Source organism: Falco peregrinus, chromosome 7 (genome assembly GCF_023634155.1).
Source record: "Falco peregrinus isolate bFalPer1 chromosome 7, bFalPer1.pri, whole genome shotgun sequence".
In the NCBI taxonomy this organism is placed as follows: domain Eukaryota; kingdom Metazoa; phylum Chordata; class Aves; order Falconiformes; family Falconidae; genus Falco; species Falco peregrinus.
In genome coordinates this window covers 5,143,985-5,158,548 of record NC_073727.1, presented here as the reverse complement: position 1 = coordinate 5,158,548, position 14,564 = coordinate 5,143,985, and the positions used below count along the sequence as shown (strand labels likewise).

The window sequence follows — 14,564 nt, the reverse complement described above, 5'->3', positions numbered from 1 at the left end:
GGGCAGGAAATGTCAACGTTAAGTTTTTCCTGACAAACTCGCTTTATATGGGCTACATATTGCGTTGCCTTTGCAGGATAGCTACCCCCCCACCCCAATTATCATCTTTTTCAAGGCAGGTGAAGGACCTGCTTTAGAGATGCATCAGTGTTGTACAGCAATGTGGTCATTGCCAACAAATTCCTTCCCTAATTTGTAGCAGAAGTTGGAAGGCGTGTGGAAGAGAAGGGAGGTGTCCTGAAGGGAGCTGGTACCATCTTCAGAACTGGCTCTGCCAATGCATTCCTCAGCATTTTAGATGAGTTATAATTGTATGTTCCTGGTTTTCTGGGTACCCAGGCTGAACACCAGCTACCCCATTTTCTCTGCGAGACAAGTCAAAGTCAGCTGTACTTTGAATGTAGAAGACTATATAATGCTCAGTACTCTGAAAGATCAGTGCTTCACACCAAACACCTATACTTAGTGAAGCCTTTGATGCTGCAGGTATTACCAGAGGATTATATACGACACCTCAGAGGCATTCCAGTATTAGATACTGCATTGATGAGCTCCACAGGGGACAAAAAAAGAAAAAGAACCTTTGAAGCAATCATTCATTTTGGCTTCAGAGCTGCGTTTGCATAGTCCTAATGGTAGGTAAGGCACAAGTCCACACATTAAAAGGCAAGGATTAAGTGGAAAACTGAATAACTTCTTGTTCAGTGAGCACTGTTTATCCTGCGCAGTGATTGAGGCAGGGGTCTAGTGGAAAAATAGTATCCAGTCACGAAATTAAAGACTTTGACTTAATGCACATAGGCAAGTGGGATCTATGCGATGTCCAAGGAAACATATCATGGAGTGCTCCATTCTTCAATGTAAGGTTCTGTATTGTTTGAATCTGAGTACAATTAATCATTCATGAGGAAGGATAACACAAACGTGTATGAGGCACATGAAGACATACAGTTTTCCTTCTTACTGAGCAAGTGAAAGGACTAATTTACACTGATCCCATTTTGCATGGTGAAGTCTCAGAAGAGAAGAAATGGAGGACACTGTGCTCACTGCAGCACTACCACATCTCTCTTTCGGGGAGGTTTAATACCTGCTGGGGCTCCTTGTGGTAGCTGTTGAGAGGTGCAGAAAACAGCGCTCTAAGTCCTTCAGTAGCTGCTTTAATGGTAGAGGGTGGAATACGGGAGAGGTAAGGGAGCAGCGTGGAGAAGAGAGCGCTCCTTTCCGTGTGGAGGGCTGCTACTCCATGGAATGGACCAGAGCTTTCCACCTGGCACTCTGCAGAGCTCCTCCCTTCGGGATCCACCGTGCCGTACCTCCTCACATACTTCCAAGACGTCTGAGTTTGGTTTCCTGCTCCCAGGGCTCCTGCCTCTGGACTTTTCCAGAGACACAGCTTCGTATACTTTATTTCGGGTTTTTCCCTGTGTGGGATATACGAATAGTATTTAGTACTATCTTGCTGTAGCCATGATGATCTAAGAAGTCAGGGAAGAAAAGGTGTACAAGTAAGGGTAATGTATTTTATTAGCCTAAGTGATGCAGTTAGAAAAATGAGGTAACTTTTAAGTACTGAAAAGGCTGCAGAACTGACTTATTGATATACAGGCTCTGGAGTCTGAAGTGTGGTATCCTGACCCCTCCTTCGTTGGTCCCTATATTATATCCCAGTATTCATGATGGGTTATGGTAAATTTCCTAAACTATAAAAACACAAGTGGATGGGATAGAAATACACTTAAAATGAAGATAGGTATATAAAACAGAGCCATCATGCTGCTCTGGCATTTAATTTTAGTGCTCTTGGAGCAGAATGGAAATGGACTGTTAGCATTCCTGAAGACCTCTCATTTGCTGTGGAGACACTGGTGCATGTCACCATGCTGCTATGAGGAGCCCGAGACCTTCTGCAAGCCAGGCTCTGCTGCATGCAGCGAGCAGCACGGACCCCGCAGCAGCCGCCCGGCCGGGAGCTCCTTTTTCCCTGTGTCTTTGTTTAGTTTGCCCAGCCAGAAGATCAACAACGGGCTTCCTTCTCAAAGCTCTTCCAGTGCAGAACTGCAGGCTTTCCCTTTGTGAAACTTCTGCTTTCACAAGAAACTTTGCTTTTGCAAATACCAGCTCATGAATCACCTAATGAAACAGTTCAGAGCCTTTCTTTTTAATTTTTTTTTCTTCAGGCAGAAATGCCATGTCAGCATTCAGAAGAACAAAGCATCTACTTTGTGTCTCGTGCTGCCTGTCAAGCAAATTCAGTGAGACATCCAGAATATTTTACCGATATTTTACTTGATGAGGATAGGTTGAGTTAAAAATTAAGCCACGCGTTTTTGTGTTATTATGGTCTCTTTGGCTTGCTTGCTTTCCTTTAGAAGTTAGTAGGTGCTATTGTGAGGGATCAGTGAACCCTGAACAGGTGAACTTGTCTTATGACAATGTCCAGAGTTGACAAAAATCTGTTTAGCATATTTCTTTCTCTTCATTTTATTTTTCAGTGTGCAATAGTGACATGAGGCTGGTTATTTTGTCTGGGTGCAAAGTTGATAGTCAAGATGCAGACAGTACTGAATGAATAAACTCCAAAATCAGATTTGGGTGTTGGCTGGCCCTTTTGCTGCTGGTTTCAGGCTTTAATCCTAAACAAGCCTGCCCTTTAGTTCCTATCTGATATATGTCAGAGGATCATTTAAGTTATAGAATAGGTATTTCCTCTGTGTCATTCTTCTTGCAAGCATGTGTTTCAGTACAAGGCAGATGGCATGGATTATTTTATATTCATAATGCATATACCTCTAGGAGAGCCACGCCGCAGTGTGCTGATGCTGGCTGCATGGGTTATGTATTCTCAGGAGACTGACATGTTCAGAATGTATTCTTTTGCCCTTTCCCCTGTTGTCTCATGTTTTGCTATGATAGAAGCACTAGCAAATGAAAGGCATGTTATTGATTCCTGTGCAGATGTTAATAATTTCCATGTAACTCTGCATTGGAGTGGCAGTAACTGATGTACAAAATTTGACATCGTAATTATTCCTTGATGGAAAGGAGGGCCACTAACCTGAGATACAGCAGCCTATTAACTCTGGATCTGTGGATTCAAAGCAGCCTTAGGTCACAAGCGAAAGGAGTGAGGCTGTCTCAGTATAGTCTTTATAGATGTTTATTTGCTTCCCAAAGACACGAGGCTGTCTTCAATGTGTCTGGAGCAGGTGGAGGCAGAAATCCTGAAACAAAAAATGTTTTACTTCCAGTTCTGCTAGCCTAGCTGAAATCACAAGGACTGGAAATCTCAGGAGAAGCAGCTTATGAGCTCCCCAGACTTACTGCTGGATGCATCAAAATATGCATCCCGAATGCTGCTGTTTACTCAGTCAAAAAGAGAAGTTCAAGAATGTTGGTGTTTGTCTCAGCCCCATCCAGTAGGCATTGCTTCAGTTCCCAGCAGTTGCAGCTTTATGCAGCATTCCCATGAGCTGGAAATGTTAAGTGGACGACCAAGAGCCCTTGTGCAGTGTGGGTCATTAGCAGATATGGAACAGTGAGCCCCAAATATCTGATCCCCAGCATCTGAAGGTATCGCTATCACTACAACGTGACAAATGTTGTAAAAAGTGAAAGCAATTCCTTTAGCAATAAGTAAATATCAGGCTGTGGCTGCCTTTGCTTTCAGCCATATGTAACTATCATGAACAACCTACAGCGTAGGAAAGGCTCTCTTCAAGAGGATGCCATTTCTCAACTCGCCATTGACCTGTACACCTTGTAGCTAAAGCTCTTTTTAAAGCTTATGGCATGCATTTCTGACTATAGGATTAGTTGACCACGACAGAGGCATTATATGTGCAGCATTATGCTGTTAAAATTCATATTCTTAGTCCAGTCGCAGACAGCTCCACAGCAAGGCATCAGCATTTCAACAGCTATCCTGTGCCGAACAATGTAATGTAAATGGCAAGAACAGAAAATTTGATTTCCACCTCAGTGGAAGAAAAGATCTAATTGGAAAGAACAATTGTGTAGTCTTAAGGCTTGATTATTTTGCATGTCGCCAGCATCATCCAAAAATAATTGCAGTGATTTAACTATTATTGTTAGTGAGTTAGCAAAGTGCCCTAGAAGGCAAGAAAAAAAAATTTGGTCCTTTAATCTAATCCACTATCCTCTTGTCCTCCAGAGCTGGGCCAGAGTTTGCTTGCACACTGAGCACGGGGAAAGGGCAGCAGTTTGGTGTTTGCTGCAGCGGCTCCTTAACGTCAGTCCTGAGCTCTGGTCTGCAGCTCTGTACTGGCAGCGGCAACAGCACAGAAGGGCTGAGGACAGAAAGGTGGAACTGGGAAAAGGAAAGAAGTTTAAATTGTAGCTCAGGGTCTTTCAGCATGCTCAGCTGCAGTCATGGTACTGTGCAAACCTGAGGAAGGAAACTAATTAGGATTCCATTAAAAAGAGAAGAAAAAAAATCTTGCTGAGGCCCAAGTCACATCATGACGGTCAAAGTGAAACCTTGCTCGCTAATGCAGCCTTAATTCACTTTGTTTTGCAGAGACAGCAAGCTCACCATGTTGCTTCGGGAGTCCCTGGGGAACATGAACTGCCGCACCACGATGATAGCTCACATTTCAGCCACTGCGGGGAACTACGCTGAGACGCTGTCCACCATCCAGATTGCATCCAGGGTCCTCAGGATGAAGAAAAAGAAAACTAAGGTAAGACAACGTATAACTCCTTCTTGTAATGACGGAGGAGGGAGGAAGGAAGACCTTGGAGGGTCCTTAATAGGGCAGAGCAGCATGTAACCACATCAGTAACCAGTTCCAAAGAGCATGTGTTGTGTGTGCCCTGTCCTAGGCAAGTGGCTCAGAGCAGAGCATGGACCAGCTTCAGCCCCAGGTACAGAGCAGTGAGTTCAGACCTATCTGCTGTAGCCAGCTTGTAAGCTGGCCTCGTTTAATGATGCAGCTGCCAGCATCTATTTTCAGTTATGCTCTTAGTGCTAATGAAATATAGAGGAATGAAACTGCTGTAGAGTTAAAGGAAATTGGGCTAAGTGAGGAATTAGATTGTCTATGCTTCTCAGAGAGAGCAGGAGCAAAATAAATGCAAAGCAGCGTGGCCATTGCCAGCACTGATGCCCCTTTTATTCCCACTTGCACCAAATACAGGTGATAGATTTTCCAGGTAGAGTGAGGGTGAGCTGTAGCCACTTTCATGTTTTAGAGTTTTACGACTTTCATGTTTTAGAGTCTTACAACTTACAGTGTGAACTGGGCACAACAAGTGAATTTCAAGCCTTTCATTTAAACTGACAGCCTATGGATTGACAAAACCTTTTTTTGTCAATGGATTGAAGAGAGACAAGTGAAGGGATTCGGTCCACACGCCATCACAGCAGCGTGTCTCCAGAGACCTCTGAGTGCATGTTGTACAATTCCACACACTGGTAGTATGACCAGACAGGGATTGCCTTTATTTTCTGTGCCTTATTTGTGTAGTAAGTCTTCTTGTTCCTCTTCACGTACATACACACACACAAAATAGCAAAGCCTTTACCAAATCTCTGATTTGTTTGGCCAGGCTTGATTAAGGGAAGGATCCAAATCTGTTTGTTTAGTACTATGTTATGGAAGTGTCATCATGTTGAGTGGGACACAGAGTTGGGGCACTGGGTTCGTTGTAGATGGTTGTGTGTTTGCTGTAGGACCGTGCATAAGAAGCTTCAGAGCTCTGTGCTTTAGTTCAAAGATTCCCCCACGTAGATGTGACCGTGACCTTCTTGTGTGCGCGCAGGTAGACGCTTGCAATGCTGAAATTTCCTGGTCTCTCTCTCTCTCCTCCTGCAGTACACATCGAGTTCTTCTGGAGGAGAGAGCTCTTGTGAGGAGGGCAGGATGAGGAGGCCAACCCAGCTGAGGCCTTTCCATTCCAGAAATGCTGTGGACCCAGACTTCCCTATTTTGCATTTATCCAGCGATCCTGATTATTCATCCAGCAGTGAGCAGTCATGCGACACGGTGATTTATGTTGGCCCCAATGGCACTGCCCTTTCTGATAAGGAGCTGACAGATAATGAGGGTCCCCCTGACTTTGTTCCCATAGTTCCTGCTCTGCAAAAGACCAAAAACGAGGGCAGGCTGGAGGAAGTGAATGAATCGGGACCCAGCACATCTGAAAGAGACTGCCTGAAGTGCAACACCTTTGCAGAGCTCCAAGAGAGGCTGGATTGCATAGATGGCAGTGAAGAGACCGACAAGTTTCCCTTTGAAGAGATGCCTGCTCAATTTAGCTCAGACCAGATGTCGAAGTGCTCTGTCTCCAGCCAGCTGGCAGAGCTCAGCCACTTACCAGAGTCAGATAAGGAAGATACGATGCCAGAATGTCAGCATCCTGATAGAAAAGCCAAGGAAAATATAAATGCAACACCCAGCAAAACTAAGAGAAATCACTCCCCTGTTCCTTCTGGAGCCCTTACTAATGTTTCAACTCCTCCTTCTCCCAGGAGTGTAACAGGCAGCTCTGGCAAAGAGCTTAGCTCTGGTCAGTTAGCACACAGCACCAGCCTGCAGAGCAGCAGGGAAGGTCTCAACACCTGTGGATTTGTGGAAGGCAAACCTCGGCCGATGGGCTCTCCCCGGCTGGGCATTGCAAGCCTCTCAAAGACATCCGAGTACAAGCCCCCAACTTCCCCTTCCCAGAGGTGCAAGGTCTATACACAGAAAGGAGTCCTGCCCAGCTCCAGTCCCCCACCAGCTCCCCTGAGTAAGGATACTGGGATGACATCTAGTGAATCTTTATTGCAGCCAGAAATCCGGACCCCACCTGTCGGCATGAGCCCTCAGATCATGAAGAAGTCTGTGTCCTCCAGCAATGGGGATTTTGAGGAGACCATTCTCAACAAAGATCGACAACAAAGCCTTTCTCCAGAATCCAAGAAGGAGATTCTGAGCACCACCATGGTGACTGTGCAGCAGCCCTTAGAGCTGAATGGAGAGGACGAGCTGGTGTTCACCCTTGTAGAGGAACTAACCATTAGTGGGGTCCTTGACAATGGGCGCCCAACCAGCATCATCAGTTTTAACAGTGACTGCTCCGTGCAGGCTTTGGCCTCTGGCTCTCGGCCAGTCAGTATTATCAGCAGCATATCTGAAGATCTGGAATGTTACTCCAGTGCAGCTCCTGTGTCTGAAGTCAGCATCACGCAGTTCCTTCCACTTCCAAAGCTGGGCCTGGATGACAAATCCCAGGACGATGGCAGCAGGCGCTCATCCATCAGCTCATGGTTGAGTGAAATGAGCACAGGGAGCGATGGCGAGCAGTCATGCCACAGCTTCATAGCCCAGGCATGCTACGGGCATGGGGAAGCAATGGCAGATCCCCCTGTCTCCGAGTTTGCAAGCACCATACAAAGCGCCAGCATGATTTGTGTAAGTGACAAACAGAAGCCAGTGGCTGACAACATGCTTATACTGTCGGAAATGGGGGAGGAAGCTTTCGGCAAAGTGCCACCCCTCAAAGGCTGTAAAATATCAGCTCTCGGGAAAACTACTGTCACGATCAAAAACACCGCAAGCCTCAGCAGCTGTGAAGGTTACATCCCAATGAAGACAAACATTACCGTGTATCCATGTATCGCCGTTAATCCCTTCAAAGCCCAAGACACTGATGATGCTGTACCGGCAGTAACTGCAGACCCAAAGGTTGCTCATCCCCATGATGGGAAAGAGTCCAGTGCTAAGAAGGATATAAAATTTGAAGACCCTTGGCTGAAGAGAGAAGAAGATATGAAAAAGGACAGCTCTGGGGGCAGTGATGGGCAAAGAGATAACACTGCCGCCGTTTCAGCCAAGGCTGAGCACAACACCAAGCAGTCCTCAGCAGACAGGTGCAGCAGCAGCAGCAGCAGCGGGGATGCCTCTATCTCCCCAGGATCTGACAGTTTAAAGAGGATTGTGGATGGGTGTGAGGTGGCAGCATCCGGCTCTGCAACCCAAAGCCCTGTTCACTCCAGTGATGGCTTGAAGAACGGTAGCCTCCCTCGAGGGTTCCCAAAGGCAAGCAAGGCGGAGGAGCCCGACAGTCACCTCCATCCTACTGCCACTGACAGCAGCGGAGCTGGCTCTCCTGCCCTCCCGCAGTTTTCTAAGGCCAGTCTGGATAAGAAGATGGCATCTCCCAAACACTGTGTCCTCACTCGTCCCAAAGGGACTCCTCCTCTGCCACCGGTGAGAAAGTCAAGCTTGGATCAGAAGAACAGAGCCAGCCCCCAGCACAGTGCAGCCAGCAGCACCACCAGCAGTCCCTCCAGCCAGCCGGGGTCCTTCCTGGCCAGCTTCCCGGAGGAGCTGAATGCCAAACAGAAGGGCCCTGGCATTGACAGCAGCGGCAACAACAGCAGCAGCAAGCTCTTCAGTGCCAAACTGGAGCAGCTCGCCAGCAGGACCAACTCCCTTGGGAGGTCCACAGGAAGCCACTATGAGTGTTTGTCGCTGGAAAGAGCGGAAAGCCTGTCCTCAGTGAGCTCCAAAATGAGCCCTGGCAAAGACACCACCATGCCTAGGGCTGGACGGAGCCTCAGCCGCAGTGTCATGTCCTCACCCACCAACTCGGGGCTCTCCCAGTCAGCGGGGGCCTCCCCAAAAGCCAGCCAGTCAAAGATCTCTGCAGTCAGCAAGCTCCTGCTGGCGAGCCCCAAAGCCCGCAGCCTATCTGCCTCTGCCACCAAAACGCTCAGCTTCTCCACCAAGTCTCTGCCTCAGTCCGTAGGGCAGAGCTCCAGTTTGCCTCCAAGTGGGAAGAACATGTCCTGGTCGATGCAGTCCCTCAGCAGAAACCGGGGCTCCAGCCTTGCTTCCAAATTGCCCCTTCGGGCTGTCAATGGGCGGATTTCGGAGCTGCTCCAAGGGAGCACCAGTGCCAGAGGCTTACAGCTGCGGGGAAGCTCGGAGGCAGACGAGCGTGGGGGTCCTCCTGGAGATGAAAAGCCAACTGTTCACATGCTGCCTTCACCTTACAGCAAGATCACCCCTCCTCGGAAACCTCACCGCTGCAGCAGCGGCCATGGGAGCGACAACAGCAGTGTCCTGAGCGGGGAGCTGCCCCCTGCCATGGGGAAAACAGCCCTCTTCTACCACAGCGGGGGGGAGCAGCGGCTACGAGAGCATGATGCGGGACAGTGAGGCGACAGGGAGCGCCTCTTCAGCACAAGACTCCATGAGCGAGAACAGCAGCTCCGCCAGCGGCCGGTGCCGAAGTCTCAAAAATCCAAAGAAAAGATCCAACACAGGTAAGCTTGCGGTGGCACGAAAGAGGGGTGCAGACTGAAGCAGGTGCCTCGTACATGGTGGGGAGGCTTGCTCTAAAGGTGAGCTTGCTCATACCAGCTATATCTTTTAGCAGAGAGGTGAGGGCAGGGAAAGCATCCTAGGCTCCCAGGTTCTTCACTTTGCAGCAGGCACAAATCCCACGTGGTTGCACTGCCTTTGCAGTGGGGACTCCCTCTCGCCCATTTCACTTCGCTTTACTTCACATGAACAGAAGAACATTTATCCCTAAAACTGGTTACTATTGCCAATGGCAGCCACATTCCAGTATTTATTTGTACAAATATTCTTCTGATTTGATTCCAGAAGGATGCCTTTGTGAGGCAGCGAAATGAAACTGTTATTCTTAAGCACTTGGGCAGACTCCCCTCCTTGCATGCATGTGTTTCACCAGCACAAGGTCAGAGTCTTGCTGAATAGCAGTACCTGTTGTGAGCCCCCCTTCACTCCTTCTGTGCTCTGGATGCCTGAAGCAGCCAGATGCTGGGCAGCTGAAACCACCGCTGAGTTCCTTTCTCCCACCTAGAAGAGTGAACAAAGTTGTGCCCATGCCCCTGGAAAGATGTTATCCTGCCTCTGAGACTCTTGGGTTTTAAGTTTTGAGTTCAGAGCCCTTCTTTTCCCAGTATTTTATATATAAAAATAATAAATCATATTAATAAATGGGAACTGCTGCATCAAAGCACTTGTAAATCCAAAACCTTTTTAGTGATCAGAGAAAGGATCAGAAAGACTTGATCTCTGTTCAGATATTATGCCCAGTAGCTTTCAAACCACATCAAGACTTTTTAATTAAATGGCAAGAGCCTCCGGGGTCATACCAAGAGTCTGTGCAGTTGCAACTGATCCATCTTCCCACTGGAATGGGTTTCAGAAAACTGCAGGACAGAGATGAGGAGCACCTGATCACCTCACCTTTTCCCTGGGTGCTGTTCTCCCAACCTGAAGCACAAGTCCTGCCTAACCTACTTTTGAAAAAAGTGCACCTTGGCATTGGAACTGGTGCTCACAGGTATGTGAAATCAGTGGCTACTTATCCTACAGCAGCACTGGCTGTCCGAGCCGTGTTACTCTCCTAGAGTTGCTAATTAAGCAGCTGTTCCACTTGGTGAGATACTCACCTCTGGGATTCACTTGCAGTGAACGGACTGAGTAATGCAAAACTCGCCCTTTCTTTCCGCTCCCAACTGTGGTGGCAGGAAGAACATGTGCAGCACAGATGTGAATACAACAGATAGCGCTATTAAAACCATAATATGTTTTATTATATTATGGTTTTACCCATAAGTGCATGGCTGGTGGTACCTGCTCAGGGGATGCACCTGAAAGTGATCACTCCACATGGAGCAAACAGACCAAGTGATGAAATAATCTTTCTGAAGTTAACTTTGCATCCTATGAGAAAACCTCTTTCCTATCCCTTCAGGTTACGTGGCAGTAACTTCGTTTTCCTCTTTCTGAGGTGTTCCTGTGATAGCTCCTTTCAAATATTAACATTTTAATAGCAACTTCCAAGAAAAAGAAGGATGATTTGTGTGTTGTGGGAAAGGAAAGCAAAGCTGCCCACAGAGGTGGCATTTGTGGGTTTACACTGAAAACTGGATTGGGTCTTGTGGAGAAGCTGTCCACATAATACGGACTTTTTCCACAGAACGTTTAGATGCAAAAATCTATCAAGTTCTGTGGAAACAGGCATCTGTGCAGATGGGGGAACAGAGAGAAAGTGGCAATGTAGATTTAATCTGATTAGACCATAAAGACCATCACTCCTTCCCTAGGAGAGACCTTTTAAAAAATACTCTGAGAAAACCTTCAGGCAGAGCCTGCAGGTTCTTTACACCCCACAGTTCATCCTAAACCTAAATCAGTAGGAGACCAGGATTTGTTTACCATGACGCTCATAAAACAAGTTGTTCTGTTTCCCTTCTCTCTGCTTTGATAGCACATTGGAAGCTGGACGAGGCTGGAGACCTGAGTGAGAAAAACATCCTCTTTGTGTTGTAATTACAGAAGAGCTTCAGATCTTTTTGTTGTACTTTATACCAGGATTCTATTCTGGCTGACAGCTCTGGCTTTCAGTAACTCCTGCCCAGGACTGAACACGGTGTCAGTGGCCACGGGAAGGGTTATGAGGAGAGGGCTGTGTGAGGCTGGGGGCTCAAGTTGCTCCTGTAGCAGTCTGGAAGGCACACTGGGAGAGAAGAGGCTTTTCCATGGTCTATCCAGCCTTGAGCCTACCTGGCAGGGCAGTGACGCTGGTTTGTCGTGCTGTGCAGGTAGGCAAAGGCGAGCAGGACTCTTCCCTTGGTGGGGAACACGGGGAGTCTCAGCTGTGCTACTTTTTTACTGCTGTGTAACATCTGGCCTCTCTTTTTCACCACAAACAGCTTTTGTTTGGCCAGCCAACAGATTAATCTTTTTATTCTAATTTCTGGTGTGGGTTAGTTCCTCTCTCCTTGGTCAGCGGTGTTGCAGATCTCTCCCGGTTGCTGGATCTGAACTGTGTCCGTGGCATTTGCGTGCCCCAGTGGGCTCAGGATAGTCTGTCAGGTTGCCCTCCCTCGGAGTGATTTCCAAAGCTTCTCTCTTAATTCAACCCATCACCCGATGTGGAGAGATTCTGAGTGTATCATCACTGATACTTTACTTTTGAGAGTGATTCCCTGTGCCAGCAAGGAATTCCTGTACTGTTCTGAATGGCTTGTGTTTGTTTATAAGTACAATCAAGGGGTTTATGCAAATAATAATAAAAAAAAATATCTTTACCCCCTTCCATATCTCCAGCAGCAAACCGCTGCCTAGAAATTAATAAGGCCTCACTTTCTTATAACCCAGCTCCTGTTTGCATTTGATCCTGCAGTGGTGAAATCATAATTCTGTTTTGATGTGTTTGATAATAGTATAATTTTTCACATGTCAGCAGATTTATGATGACATAAAACCAGGATTATGACTTCAATGCTGGAGAACATGAAGGAGGAGCTGAGATATGCAGGAGAATAGAGCTGTTCACAAATATATTTTTATTGCATAATAAACAAAAAAAAAAAAGCAAGCAAAGGTTTGCAATCTTTCATCTTCTGTAATATCCCCTTTCTATAGGTCTGTTCTAGTGTGAACGTTCTCTCTTAAGGAACACTTTTTAATGGAAAAGATAGCAGACAAAGGTTCTGAGCTCTTAAAAGACAGACATTATTTTAATACATAGTGTCAAGAGCATTGGACCTTTCCTGATTTGCGGTCACAGATCCACTGTGCTGTAATGGATATGGCACTATAGATATGCTCATTTCAGGTCAGGCAACCTTGTCCACTTTATTTATGATTATTATTAACAGAAATGCTAGCTGTCAGACACGATCAACATGAATCAGCCCAAGGCCCCTCTAAGAGGAGCTATAAAGAGTCTTTAAGAGAATCACCAGCAGATCTCACAATTACTTCTGAAGTTCTGACACATTGGAGAGCCATCATTTTTGTTTTTTGAGATTAAGATCTTGCCTTTCAATGCTCTTAAGTGCATTATTTGTATGCGTAGGTGCTTCCTGGATGTCATACATGAAGCATCAGACCTACACTGACAGCTTGTGAAAGATAAAGCTAGTTCATATCCTTCGGTGTTAGCATTAGGTTAAATTTGGGGCTGTGCCTGTACAGTTCACAGACATCCCAGTATTCTGTGTCCAAAATTAAAAGAAAATTAAAAAAAAAAAAATAAAATCCCTCTTACATTCTGGTACCTATTGAAAAATCACGTTTGCATCATGAAGCACGATAAGCCTTTCCCCTGAAGCTAACCTCTCCATTAAATAAACTTTCCCATCTTTCTAGCATTTAACATTGGTCCTATAACATCGTGTCAGCATATATTGCCCCAAAGTGACTGCTTCTGGCTATTTAGCCCTGATCTACAGCTGTATGTTTCAAAGCTCTGTACAGCTGCTCTAATCCACCCTGTGCTGTATTATTCCAGACCTCATTTTACAGATGGAGAAATGAAGGCAGAGAAATTCACTGACTTGCCCCATGCCTACAGCTAAGGGAGAGCCAGACCCAGGGTTAAATTACTGACATCCCAACCCCAACCCCAACTGACCTGGCCACGCATCCTCCCCGGCCCTTGGAGAGCAGTGGAGGGGGGGGGCTCGTTTGTTATTTTATGTTGTGGCAGGCTCTTCTTCCCTCTCTGCCTACAAGCATCTGTGCAACTATATTTTCTCTGATTTCCTCGCTCGCTCCGTGAGCCTTTCCCCTGTAAGAAACCACTGGCATCGCAGCCAGATCTCTGGCTTTGGCTCTGGTCCCCTCTCCCTTGGGTAGGCAGTGCTGTCTGGAGCAGGGCACTGAAGGGTTAGGGCACAGTTTGTACTGCCATCACTAGCACCAGTTCTATACTGGTTTTTAATTCCTCAGCAATTTCAAGTGCAATGGCCCAGTGCTACTTCATGGAAAGGCACCGATAAGGGTGCTTGTATAATACAAACTCCCACATGCGTTCAGGAAATGCGTTTCAGCTGAACTCTGCTTTACCAAAGCCGAATTTGTATCCTGGGAGCACAACAGGTATGAGAGCGAGGCAGGGAGGGTGGTAGATTAGGGCTGGCAAGATCTCTGTTGTGTTCTTCGGTGTGCTGCTGGTTCGCTGTGTCACCTTGGGCAACTCTTGTAATTTCTGGGTTACCAGCTCATAAAACTAGAAAACAGTGTTGTGAAAAAAAAAAAAAAAAAGTAACAGCAGGGTCCTTAGATCAGAAATGTTACCTACCTGCTTTTTGCTCTTCCGCTTGGTTTTTTAGCATCTTTTCTCGATGAAAATCATTTGGATGTATGTGGGCGTTACTTTGAAATAACTCTCAATGCAAAACGTGGCTGTATGATTGCAGAGATGCAGCTTTGGTGCTGGCTCCGGGTCCTGCCCACTGTGAGCAAACAGCAAAGCAAGAGCCCAGGCTCTGAGGAGGTTTACCTAGTAAAGCCAGTCCTGTTTGCCTTCTCGTGTAACACGCATGAATGCCTTGTTTCTGCCTTTTACCACCCTCTGCTACAGATGGTGTTCTCTGGTTTCTGTCCCTTACAACATTTTGGAGCGGCCTGTAAGACCTTCTCTGGGGACAGCAGAACAGGAAGGGCTCTGAGACATTTCATCATAGACAAGGCTTTTCATGGAGACCACAGAGATCTTCCTGAGGCTGTTTTCTTTCCTGTTGCCTTTGGGAATCGAGCTGGGTGCCTCAGAGAGTCCCCATCCAT

General features: G+C 46.7%; 1 protein-coding gene across 1 annotated transcript in view; it reads left to right on the top strand.

The window, feature by feature from the left end:
• The window catches only part of KIF26B (kinesin family member 26B), a 66,416-nt gene that overhangs the window by 35,982 nt on the left and 15,870 nt on the right, over positions 1-14,564 (top strand). Inside the window, 3 exon segments of the mRNA XM_027779854.2 lie at positions 4,541-4,703; positions 5,838-9,128; positions 9,130-9,277. Of these exon segments, the coding sequence (XP_027635655.2) occupies positions 4,541-4,703; positions 5,838-9,128; positions 9,130-9,277 (3,602 nt within the window).